The sequence below is a fragment of the Bos taurus genome, chromosome 28 (genome assembly GCF_002263795.3).
Source record: "Bos taurus isolate L1 Dominette 01449 registration number 42190680 breed Hereford chromosome 28, ARS-UCD2.0, whole genome shotgun sequence".
Classification (NCBI taxonomy): domain Eukaryota; kingdom Metazoa; phylum Chordata; class Mammalia; order Artiodactyla; family Bovidae; genus Bos; species Bos taurus.
The window spans coordinates 5,334,890-5,348,593 of NC_037355.1; the positions used below are offsets into that span (position 1 = coordinate 5,334,890).

General features: G+C 44.1%; 1 protein-coding gene across 9 annotated transcripts in view; it reads right to left on the bottom strand.

Annotated features, from left to right (window-relative positions):
- Positions 1-13,704, bottom strand: part of SIPA1L2 (signal induced proliferation associated 1 like 2) — a 246,583-nt gene that overhangs the window by 116,024 nt on the left and 116,855 nt on the right. For 8 of the 9 annotated variants that reach the window (XM_010820432.3, XM_024986711.2, XM_005226228.5 and 5 more), the window contains one exon: positions 245-1,960. In XM_010820432.3, the coding sequence (XP_010818734.2) occupies positions 245-1,721 (1,477 nt within the window). In that variant the 5' untranslated portion in view covers positions 1,722-1,960. Of the gene's footprint in view, positions 1-244; positions 1,961-13,704 lie in introns of those variants that run through there. The other variant, NM_001206220.3, reaches the window with a different exon arrangement.

Below are 13,704 nucleotides of genomic sequence, written 5' to 3' on the forward strand. Positions count from 1 at the left end.
AATTCCTGGTTGGCAAACTAAGATCCAGCATGCTGCACAGTGTGGCCAAAAGGTTTAAATTTTTTTTTTTTTTTTTTAATAAGGAAGGATCATTCCAACAACGGTGGAGGCCCCATGATACAGAAGAAGCTCAAGCCCAGGGGACAACGGCCTCAGACCCCCTGACGGTGATGATCTGACACAAAGTCACAGGTTCCAAGTGGCCCCAGGGAGGGACCCCGGGACACACGGGGGTGTGTCTTACCTTTGCCATAGAAGAACTTGCGGTAGTAGTAGGCCCCCAGGTCGATGTGCTCAATGACATAGCGCTTCACCTTCTCCCTGTGGATGGGCTGGTTCTCCCTGGGCACCTCCAGGACTGAGACGCCTGCGTTGGTACAGTGAGAGCTGAGCGAAGACTCGAAGGAGCAGCTCTCCCCAGAACTGAAGGATGACGAGTTGGCCCTGGACAGGGCGATCCTCCGGTCGCCTTCCCCGCCTGTCTCATTCCGGAAGTAAGGGCAGCTGAGGACCAAGTCGTTGCTCTTCCCGTCACCCTCATCGGCATCGAGGTTCTCTTTGGAGTTGAGGTCCTCCTTGCTCCCCAGCGGGGAGTCGCAGCTGCCCGGCGGGCCGGCTGGCATCTGAGTTTGGGATGCCGCCGAGGCCCCGGTGGTGATGTTTTTCCTCTTGCCCACGTTCGCCCTCGTGGCCATGGCTTCGTTGATATTGAACAAGATGCTCTGGACATCATAGTGTGCAAAACAGCGCTGGCAGTTCCAAGGGCGGACCCCCCTCTCAAGACGCCCATCTTCCAGCTCACAGGCGAACTTGAATGTCTCATGTTCACTTTTCACAGCCCGCAGCTTGCGGAAGAGGGACGTTTCCACTGACTCTGACTTCAACCTCCGTTTGAAAGGCTTGTCCCTGTCTCTCCCCAGGAGGAGGGCGCTGTCCATATAATCTAATCCTGAGATGCGTACGAACTCGCCTCTAGAAATCTGTGCTGCGGCGTGAAGGCTGGGGGAGATCGCTGGGTCGCAGGGGAAGAACTCAGGGAACCCAAAAGGGGCCATGGCCTTGTGGTCATAGTTCTCCAGCCGATACCCTCGAAGCATAGCAAAAAAGTTCTCCCCTGACAAGCCCTGCCGGTCGATGGACGACGTGCTTCCGTACTCCCTGTGCAGGGCAGCCCCTGTATTGGGGTTCACTGCATTTTGGTCTAAGACGTCTTCTGCGTCGATGTCACTGATGGTAACATCACTATTGCTTCTCTGTCTTATGGGGTGCAGTCCTCTTTGTGGGGAGTGCACAAAGATGTCCCCAATGGTATACTTTGCCTCCACGAAGTCCAGGTCGAGCGGCTCCTCCTGCTGGCCCTCGCTCCCATCATTCTGCCCATTGTGTATAATGGACGTGACACTTTCATAGCTGGTCTGGGACCGGCTTTCCCACAAGGTCTTGCAGGTCAGCTCCTTGGAGCAGTCCTTTTTAGGAGGCCACTCAGACACCCTTGCTCTCACACCCATCTTGGGCACGGCCGGGGTACCATTAGCTGGACCACCACTCTCATTGGAACTGGAGGCAGTTAAAGAAGTGGTGGGTCCCATGTTGCCATTGATGGCTTTAAATTTTCGAGCAAAATAATCATCTGACTGCATGATTCTGGGAGGATCCTTGAACTTCGAACAGGCTCTGCCGAGCTTGTGCTTTTCTTCTTGTGACTGCCTGGGGTCACTCATGTCTGCCAAAGCAAGGAGCTCCAAGTCCCACCAGAAAGACTGCTGTAGATCTAATTACATTGTTATTTACAAAGGCTTCTTCTAGAGTTGTATTTCCTCTTGTTAACCAAAAGCAAACAACATCCTCAGAGTATGGTTCCCCCAAAACCAACTTGCTTCTCAGTCTGTAATAATTTTGTACACCTCCATCCTCTCCAACAGCATCCCTTAAGACAACTGGCCAGGAGTGCTTCCTTCACCTGAATTAAAAAACAGAAAATAGCCATTAACAATCACTGCAGCTCAAGTTCAACCCATTCCCCATACAGCTTCTTATCTGCCCTTCTCTCCAATTCCCCCCAAACTGTCAGGAAGTTGCACGGTTCCATATCATGCTCCTCTTTTCTCCAAACACTCTGCCCTCTCACTCTACTTGGCAGCCTAGAATTTACATCACACAGTCAAGCAGCACCCTCCCACCATGGGCCCACATCTGAGCAAAGAGTGCTTCCTCTGTTTCCATAACACCCGCATTCACACTGCCACAGCAGCTTCTCTTATACTCTTCTGGTTTACCCATCAGTCTCCTCCACTAGTGAACTGGAAACTCCCCTAAGCCAGGAGCCACGCCCTTCATCTCCATATCAACATTATCTAATGATGTAGCTGGGCTTAACTCAGTTAACCAAGCAACATTTCAATTAGTTACAAGAGTAACACAATCTTAATGCCATTGTTTGAGTACTCTTAAACTGAAACAGGTAAACTCAAAATGTCCAGCAGCAAAAAGGTCTGTATCAGGCATTAACAATGAGTTTTCAGAATGTTTTCTTGCAAGCAGATAGGAACTCACACTCTCCTGACTGTGAGGAGTTTCTAAGAATCTGGTGTCAGATTCTTAATCTACTGGATAGTACAGAGAACTCTGCTCCATGTCAAGTGACAGCATGGCTGGGCGGGGAGTTTAGGGGAGAATGGATACACGTGTATATATGGCATGTATGTAATACATGTGACGCAATACATGTATTAATTTCTCTATAATTTAGATTATCATCAAATCTGTTCCTAGAAACAGAAAAAATGACCACTGAGAAATGAAAGAAAACAACTTCTGGCCTGAGAGTTCTCTGCGAAAACGGTATTTGCTGCCCATCTGAAACTATCACAACACTGTTGATCAACTCTACTGCAGTAAAAAATAAAATGTTAAGGAAGAAAAAAAGAATCTGGTGCCTAAACAAGTACAGCTTTCTAGTTCATTATGCCAATAGCAACTTGACAAATGTGTGGGGGAAAATAGAAGCTTAGAGACTTAAAACATGATTTACCTTTGTGGCCAGTAGAAAACTTGACCTCATTAACTCTCCTCTTTAATTATAAATAATTTTTCAATTTATTCTGTTTTTAATTAAACAAAAATATTTTCCAGGTATTACATATTTCCTGAACTCATGGCTGTCAAGGTATCTTACTGCTGGATAAGGAATAAAAAAACAGAATGATTTTACTTCTTCTGAAAACAGTGACGAGAATAAAGGCATAATATAGCTAGCTGCTTTCCCTCAGCCTTCACCAAAGCATAAAAAACAACTGCAGTTCAGTCAGGAGTAATGTTAAAATTCTGAATAGCTAAACAGTGTAAGGACTCATTCCAATGGGTTCTTAATGACTTTCTGATGACCATGTGGTGATCTCCAGAAATAGCAGATATTATGATGGCAGCTTGCTTTCTTCTCCATTGGAGAAAAATAATAATAACTTAGAGTGGGCATGACAACATGCTGTCTGCACCCAGGGCAGCTTCATAACTGAGGGAATAATGATATTCTAGAATGGGGAAACCGAGGGGTAGTGAGCAGACAGATGCTTTCCATGGACTCAACAGCCCGGGGTCTGCCCAGGGTGCTCAGAGAGGGACCAGAGCTGAAAGCATCTTTTCTATTTCACTTACAAGTATTATATTTCAAAGAACCACAGATGATTCTGAATTATAGTTATGCCCTCTATGATTTATATTATCACCAAATCCTTTCCTGGAAACTGAAAAAAATGACAACTGAGAAATCAAAGAAAACAACTTCTGGCCTGTTAGGTCTCTGCTGAAATGGTACTTGATTTACTGTAGCAGGTGTCTACGTGAGGTATGCATTCTATTGATAAGTCCGCGGCTTCCTGAACACTCAACACAACCTGAAAAGGTAAGAATGACGTCTAACGGTTGGCACAGAGCTATGTGAATTCTAGAGGCATTAATGTGACCCTCCTTTTCAGTATCTACTACTAATCTGTATCCCTGCTACAGAAGAAAGAACCATGCCCTACTAAGGATCCAGTTCCAAGCACTGAACTGTGATGTTTCTAGAAATACAATCAGGAACTAAGTGCTCACCACCTCAACAATAACAAAATGCACCAAAAGAAACCAGGAAAGAAGGAATGAAAAAAGATAAAAGTTGAAATTAATGGGATGGGGATAGAAAAAACAGACACATCCAAAAGGGGGATTTTTTTAGTCTTTATTTTCTTTTTAATTTTAATTTTTTTAATGCCGAAAACATTTTGTATTGGGGTCCAGCCAATTAACAATTTTGTGGTAGTTTCAGGTGAACATAGAAGGGACTCAGCCATACGTATACATGTATCCGTTCTCCCCCAAGCTTTTTTTGAAGAGTAAGAAAATGGATACACTCCTTCCCAAATCTGAAATAAGGGAAAGAAAGAATAATCTTACACAAGTTTGGAAATGAGAGAGGAGACATGATCACACTCACACATGTCTAAGTGAAATAAAACTAAATGAAAAAGAACTGTACCACAAACAACTCTACAGTAACAAATTCAGAAACACAGAAGAAACTAAGATTTCCTGGCAAAATACAAACTCCCTAAACTGATCCAAGAATGGAAATTTTAAACAATGAGATTACACTGAAGAGGACAGAAATATCACCACCCCTTTATTCTCCCATTTGGGCTTCCCTGGTGGCTCAGGGGTAAAGAACCCACCTGTAACGCAGGAAACACAGGTTTAACCCCTCAGTTGGGAAGATTCCCCTGGAGCAGGAAATGGCAACCCACTCCAGTATTCCTGCCTGAAGAATTCCATGAACAGAGGAGCCTGGTGGGTTACAGTCCACGGCGTGGCAAAGAGCTGGACACGACTGAGTGAGTGAGCACACACACAGCACACACACCACGTTTCACGTTTTCCACTAACAACTCAAAGTGCTCAAAGTCAGACAGTTCTTGACAGAGTAACTGAATAATGCACTTAATCTAAAGCTGCAGCAGAACTCCTGCCAATCCCTTCCTGCCACCTTGTACTCCTGGCCACATTTTCCAGCTTGCCGTAGTTCCCCAAATGAATCTCTAATGACAGAACTATAGAGGGCACCTTTCTTTTAAGAGTATTACTAAAATAGTCATATATTTTAACACTGTGATAAAAATAAAACACCTCAAAACAATGACAGCATTTGTTTTTCAGTAAGCTAAGTGAGAAATCGTTATATCATGTAATTACAAAAGTACTGTGGTTCATGGGGAAGAACTGAAACCAGTGTCTTTGAAAAGCAGATGTCAAGACAGACAGAATGGCAAAGACACTGAAGCGGGTGAAGAGCAGAGAGAAAACAATGGAGAGAATGAAAAGCCAAAGCATGAGCTGGAGTGACCTCTGGAACAATCCAGAATCTGGATTTTTCACTCTGGGTGAGAGGGAGACAGAGCCGGGCACAAGTGTGTGCACATACACAGGACACGCTATACCAGGGAACCAGCCCTGCGTGTCTTTTACCCCACAGATGAGAAAGGAAGGGTCCCGGATCAAGCTGTCTGGCTTATAGATAGGAGCCTGAAACACAAGACCTCTCTGTTTCTCATTATTTTTAGCTTTTTCCCTAGTTCTAGCCTTCTTCCTGTTTTCATAGAGCATGCAGTTCAGACGTTTCTAAAAGACAGGGATTCACACTCTTAGTAGCAAGTACCTGAAAGCCATGAAAGTGTGATCCAGGAAGCATCCTGGAAACACCTGCACGCAACTCTGTTCTTTGTACTGATCAAATATTTATAATTCTCTGTGCTCAAATCTCAGAGAAGGCAATGGTAACCCACTCCGGTACTCTTGCCTGGTCGCTAAGAGTCGGACACGACTGAGCGACTTCACTTTCACTTTTCACTTTCATGCACTGGAGAAGGAAATGGCAACCCACTCCAGTGTTCTTGCCTGGAGAATCCCAGGGACGGGGGAGTCTGGTGGGCTGCCGTCTCTGGGGTCGCACAGAGTCGGACACGACTGAAGTGACATAGCAGCAGCAGCAGCAGTGCTCAAATCTACAATGAATTTCAAGAGTAGGGCAGCGTGCCATGCAGCTGACTGTCATGATTCCCAAAATGATGGAAGGGATAGGAAAAGGATGACATTTCAGAGAAGAGTCTTGAAACGGTAGCCTGCAGAAATGCGAGGGCTCTGACTGGCCTCCAGACAAAGCAGAGAGCACAAAGTCACAGGCCAGCACCACTTCAGAACTGGGAAAATGCAACCCACAAAGCACCGAACTCTCTTTACCCAAACTCGTGCAGCGGGGTGTTTAGTCTGTGACACTAGTGTGAAATACAAGCCAATTATCAAGGTTGGTCCTGTCCTTGTCATCCCCTGTCCCATTCCCCGTAGCAGCCGCTGAAAGACCTTCTTGCCCCAGCATCTCAGCAAAAACTGCAGCTTCTTACTTCTTAGATAACAAAGAAGCCAACCCATTTCTTTTGACTTCTGTCATCACTTAATGAACTTACCCTCTTCTGACCCTGTTTCCCCAGACAGCACGCTCCCTTTCCTTGAGTGCGTTTTTAATGTCAAGGACATCCTCCCCTAATAGTTTCCAATTATTCTTACATGACATTAAATTCTATGGATTTTGCTCTTGAGGGGGGAAAAAAAATCAGAAGGTGTAACCAGTACTCTGTGAGTGTTTTAAAATCTACATGCAAAGCTGTCTGACTTCACAGGTGGTGGGGCAGCCTTGAGAGAGAGGGCTGAAGACCCAGCAAAAGGCCACTCAGAGAAACTATAAAGAATTTCAGAGCCAGAAGGACCAAGGTATTCTCATTCTAATGGTCTTGGTAATAATTTTTCAAGGACAGAAATGGAGAAAATGTGATATTTAAGCATAGTTGTGTTTAAATAGAATGTTTTTCCAAGTTTTCCATGAGACATCAGTGAGTCTTCAAGAGCAATAATATAGTTACATTTGAGCCACTTACCAGGACTGCATCTGTAGCAAATGGATTGAAAACCACAAAATACTCAAATTGCAAGCCTCATTCGGGGAAAAAACGGTTAAAATTATATGACAGATTTATAATAAAATATAACTACCATAAAAACATGCATCTTTCATGCTCATATTCTATGGATTCTAACACTAACATGTATATCTGAGTAGTCCATCCTCTCTGTGGCCAGGAAGACGATAGAGGTGAGGTGAGTTCATGCACAAGGTCTAAGCACCTGAAGCACACGTCTCATATCACTATGTTCAAGCACATTCAGCCTGGTATCAGTGAAGCCATGACTAAGGAGCTATAAAACAATCCATTAACCTGAATCTTTATCATAGTAGACCAAGAACATCAAGGACATGAAAAAAATTTGACAAATGGGCTACTATCCCATAATGATGATCATAAATGGATATAGACAGTTCATAATAACCATATTTTGGTCGCCCTGGAGAAGGGCATAGCAGCCCACTCCAATATTCTTGCCTGGAGAATCCTATGGACAGAGAAGCCTGGCAGGCTGCAGTCCATGGGGTCGCAAAGAGTCAGACACAACTGAGTAACTTAGCAACACACAGCACGTACGGACATGAAAATTCATTCTTAGCCATTTATCTTGAATTAAACATTCAGTTCAGTTCAGTCTCTCAGTCGTGTCCGACTCTTTGTGGCCCCATGGACTGCAGCACGCCAGGCTTCCCTGTTCATGACCAACTCCTGGAGCTTGCTCAAACTCACGTCCACTGAGTCAGTGATGCCATCCAACCATCTCATCCTCTGTCGACCCCTTCTCTTCCCGCCTTCAATTTTTCCCAGCATCAGGGTCTTTTCCAGTGAGTCAGCTCTTCCCATCAGGTGGACAAAGTACTGGAGTTTCAGCTTCAACATCAGTCCTTCCAATGAATATTCAGGACCGATTTCCTTTAGGATGGACTGGTTGGATCTCCTTGCAGTCCAAGGGACTCTCAAGAGTCTTCTCCAACACCACAGTTCAAAAGCATCTATCCTTTGGCGCTCAGCTTTCTTTATAGTCCAAGTCTCACATCCATACATGACCACTGGAAAAACCATAGCCTTGACTAGATGGACCTTTGTCGACAAAGTAAGGTCTCTGCTTTTTAATACACTGTCTAGGTTGGTCAAGACTTTTCTTCCAAGGAGTAAGCGTCTTTTAATTTTATGGCTGCAGTCACCATCTGCAGTGATTTTGGAGCCCCCAAAATAAAGTCTGCCACTGTTTCCACTGTTTTCCACTGAATTAAACATTGGGATGGTACAAAAGATAAATATTTGGGGAAATAAGAATATTAAAAAAGAGAAAAATTCATCTTCTGAGGCTTCATAACATAGGAGTACCCTACAATTTGTGGAGAATAATTCTTTTGGAAGGGGTACTTTTCACACTGATGTCAAACAACTTTTCAAAGCACTCCATGTTGCTATTTGGAAGACTTTCTCAAGTGATGGCCTTAGAAAAGCAATACCTTTGGCGTAGTTAAGGACTTCTTCATCAAAGTAAAGTAAAAAATGTCTGAAGGATTCAGTCTCCACTGGATCTCTGTACTGTGACTCTACCTGATGCTGAATCAGAATCCATGTTTCACATATAATATGGAATAAAAAGTAACACAAATGAACGTACGTAACAAAACAGGAACAGACTCACAGACATAGAAAACACTGCTGCTGCTACGTCGCTTCAGTCATATCCGACTCTGTGCGACCCCATAGACGGCAGCCCACCAGGCTCCCCCGTCCCTGGGATTCTCCAGGCAAGAACACTGGAGTGGGTTGCCATTTCCTTCTCCAATGCATTAAAAATGAAAAGTGAAAATGAAGTCGCTCGGTCGTGTCCGACTCTTAGCAACCTCATGGACTGTAGCCTACCAGGCTCCTGCGTCCATGGGATTTTCCAGGCAAGAGTACTGGAGTGGGGTGCCATTGCCTTCTCCGAGAAAACAAACTAGCAGTTACCAATGGAGAAGAGGAAGGGAGAGGGGCATATCAGGGGTATGAGACACAAACTACTATGTACTAGTTAAGAAACAAGGCTATATTGCATAGTAGGGGGAATTACAGCCATTATTTTATAATAAATTTAATAGATTATAATCTGTAAAAACACTCAATCTCTATGTTATACACCTGAAACTAACATAATTTTGTAAATATACTATGCTTCAATAAGATTATATCAATTGTAATTATTCTAATTCCTCAAATTCTTTAATCAATAAAAATGACTTTTAATGATTAAAAAAAAAAAATCTGCGCTCCATAAAAGGGTCAAATCAAAGGTTTCTTAGGTGGAGCTCTTATGTGACTTTCCAAGTGAAGTGGTCACATGCTCCACCAGAGAAGGGTTCTGGCCCACTCTGTTCACCGCTGAACAGGGTCTGGCACTTAGCTGGCACTCATGATTAGCTTCATCCATCCATCTAAACTGTAATGGCTGCAAATCAAACTACCCCAAAGTACTGACTCAACATACTATCATGACACATCTATCAGGGCACAGTGATTCTGGATTCTTCTCTTTTTTTGGTTTCTTGGCTGGCCCCTCCTCTGATTTTCTTCAAGAGTTGATGCTCCTCAGGGATTATTCGAGGCTGCCTTCTCTTTTAATTCTGTCCATTTTTCTTGGCAACTCTAGCAGTTTCATGCGAATTTCTATGCTGAGGGATGTCTCCATGACCACAGGGCCATGCTGAGCTGTGACAGCTCACACCCTCCAGCACAGCCCCTAAGCATCTGCTCCCCCATCGCCCCATGCCCAGCTCAGGAATGGCACTGCCAGCCACCAAGGCCCACGCCAAGCAGCCAGGACTCACCCAGCCCTCTGCTCACAGTCCGCGTGTAAACTGCGACCTGTCGGCTTGACTTTCCGACTGTTCTCAAATCCACGCAGACCATGCCGTCTCAACTGCCACCACCACTCTTATTTTTCCTAGATTATCCTAAAACGCATCACTAATTCCTCAACACAGGTCACGCAGGGTCTGGCCCATGAGTAGCTATCCAGCCCCTTGTCCTGCGGCTCGAACCCCACCCCAGGCCCATGCATGCAGCCCTTCATTTGACTTTGCTCAGGGGGATCTGCACAGGGTGGCCCCTGCCCAAACGCTCTGCAAGACTTCTTCCCTCCACTCTACTAATAGGTGTCAGAAGTGAGAGCTCAGTTCATAGATTAGTTCTCTGGAAGCCTTCTCAAATTTTACCGCTGATTCAAAAGTTATCTCAATGCAGGCTCCCCTAGCAACCTGCCTCCTTTCTCACCCTATATTAACACCACACACACTATTTTACACCAGCCTGCTCACATGTCACAAACCGCCTCTAGACCCTCAGTTCTGGGCAGGCAGAGAGACTGCTTTGTACGCGATGCTCAGCAAGCAGCCAGGCTCTACCACAGGCTAGCTGAGACCACAGCAAAGTGACTTATCCTTTCTGACCCTCAGTTTCCTATCTGTATAATGGGAATAATCCTTTGATATCAAAGTATCAGCCTAAAGATTTGATTAGATCCAAATGCCAAGTGCTTGTCTCTATGTTTCCTAAATTCAAAGTCTGAAAGAATATTAGTGGGAAGAATCGATCTATATTTGAATGAATATTTATTGATAAACTGACTTCAAATCAAGCAGCTAAAACGAGTTCAACACATCACTGTCCCCAAAGAGTACAGTCATGGTTATAAACCTAACACAGCTACTGTTAACAGATTTACGTGCAAAGACTAACAGAACACAAAGCAGAAACTGAACTGCAATAGCTAAGCTGATTCTCCAAGAGGCAAACAGAAGCTTCCAGAAGATGATCTCAATCTTCAGTCATGTGCCAATTGCTTCCCAACTACAACTGCTAATTAAAACAATGTTAGGGGGACTTCACTGGTGGTGCAGTAGCTAAGACTCCATGTTCCCTGTGAGGGTGCCTGGGTTCGATCCCTGGTCAGGGAACTAGATTCCACATGCCACAACTACGGGTCCACACGCCACATGAAAGATTTCGCACGCCACAGTAAAGATCAAAGATTCTGGGGTGCCTCAACTAAGACCCGGACCAGCCAAATAAATGATAAACACATATTTAAAAAGTTATTTTAGAGACCACAACTGAAGCCCACCAGGCTCCTCTGTCCATGGAATTCTCCAGGCAAGAGCACTGGAGTGCGTTGCCATTCCCTTCTCCAGGGGATCTTTCCAACCCAGGGACCGGACACAGGTCTCCTGGATTGCAGGCAGACTCTTTACCATCTGGGAAGATTCACAACTGTATTACAACAAGATTATTCTGGAGTTGGAACTTCCAGTGTGTCAATAAAAAATAGTAACTCACTCCTGGTATAGTAAGCAACTTTCAGCCATCCCTCCATCCACGCATGTGTATGTCAAGAGAGAATAAACAAAGACCCATTTTCTGAAATGGAATATTTTGATCATGGAATTTTTCCAAGGAGACAGATGAACAGCTGTGGGTATTGACTATTTCCCATTACATCTTTTAAATCAGAAAGAGATAAAAAGAGATGGCTCTACACCTCTTTCCCTCAGGAGGTTATTAGTTATGGCATTTTTTTCAGTCATGTGGCCCCTGACTTACAGATGACACAGTAGGAAATCAGACGTTCCAATTAATAATTTAAGCTGAGGCATTTGTGTCTTAGGAAAACATAGGAAAAGAAGAAAAGAATTCCTATTTGGTGCCAAGTGATTTAGACTGTACCTCTGTTATCTGCATTTAAATATCATAGAAAATAATCTGTTCTATTCTCTAAATGAAGGTTTAATGGCACTAGGTGACCAAGACAGGGACCTGAGCATTTTATAATAAAAACCTGGGAGGCTGGAGCCTTAAAAACTACATTTAGGGATCTTTCCTATTGTTTACCTGAAAGAGAAGCAATCTTCTCACTTTCTTCTCACTCCTGGTATTTTCTAATGAATCCACAGTGAAAACTCCTGTAGAGCAAAGGATCTGTCTCACCTCGCTCAACAAAACTAAAATCAACCAATACTATTGAAAACTGAACTAAGCGTACAAAGCAGCTACCTTCAATGCGTTCTTTGTTAAAACCCAACAAGTAGACCAGAAAACCATTCAATCTGAGGATGCTTCCTTTCAATTGAACATAAAGGACATGAAAAGAAAACTGCACCAACCTAGACAATAGTCTAGTATTTGATTTTTCAGAAATAGTAATTTTAGCAGCAAATACACAACAAACTCCATTCACTAATCACACACTCTCCAAGCTATCTTCTCATTGTGCTCGTTTATCTGAATTACAGGATACTGAGTTTTGCTGAACAGCTTTATGAGGTTTATTGTGTGATACAAAAACCCTTTTGTTACTCCAGTAAATAAATGTATTCAGTTTTATTAGGCCCTGGACTGGATGCTGGGGGGCCTGAGGGAGCATTAAACATGAATGACAGAGCTTCTTAATCCTCAAGAAGCTTTTTAGCTGGGTGAGAAATGCACATGCATTACACGTAATAGGAGAAACGCAGCTAAAAAAACAGGACCCCACTTCTGACACTATTTGCAGAAGGCACCCTCTCTGAACACCATTAAAGACAACTGTACAATACATTTGACTCATACTCATCACCTGAAAAATCTCCCTAAGAAATAAGAGATGTGGGAGAAAACATGTATAGAGAGATATTCACTCCAGAACTTTAAGACGGAAAATTATTACACAAGTTTAACAGCCAGTGTGTGCATGCATACCCAACCCCTAAGTTTTGTCCTACTCTTTGTGACCCTATGGACTGTGGCCCTCCAGGCTTCTCTGTCATGGAATTTGCCAGGCAAGAATATTGGAGTTAGTTGCCATTTCCTTCCTTCCTGACCCAGACACTGAACCTATACCTTTTGTGTCTCCTGCACGGGCAGGTGGAGTCTTAACCACTGAGCAACCTGGGAAGCCTAGCAATCAGTGAAAAGTGAAAGAAAGTGAAGTCGCTCAGTCGTGTCTGACTCTGCGACCCCATGGACTGTAGCCTACCAGGCTCCTCTGTCCCTGGGATTTTCCAGGTAATAGTACTGGAGTGGATTGCCATTTCCTTCTCCAGGGGATCTTCCCGACCCAGGGATCGAACCCAGGTCTCCCACATTGTAGACAGCCGCTTTACCATCTGAGCCACCAGGGAAGTTTCAGGGGTAAATACAGTTAATATGGTACAATGAAATATTACACAATCCCCAAATTTCTGAAAAACAAGGATGGCTTTGGGAATTTACAATATCATAATATGTGAAAGGGGTCAAATACAAAACTTTGTGTTAAAAACCTATAGACATAGAAATACTGCAAAGAAACACCCCCATATTATAATGAAATTCTGTTGTTTAGTTGCTAAGTCATGTCCAACTCTTTTGTGACCCCATGGACTATAGCCTGCCAGGCTCCTCTGTCCATGGGATTTCCCAGGCAAGAATACTGGAATGGGTTAGCCATTCTCTTCTTCAGGGGATCTTCCCGACCCAGGCATTGAACCGCATCTCCCGCATCGCAGGCAGATTCTTTACCACTGAGCCGTGCATGCTAAGTTGCTTCAGTCATGTCCGACCCTTCGAGACCATGTGGCCTGCAGCCCGCCAGGCTCCTCTGCCCGTGTAATTTTCCAAGCAAGAATACTGGAGCCGGTTGCCATTTCCTACTCCAGGGGATCTTCCCAACCCAGGGATCAAAACTGCATCTCTTATGTCTCCTGCA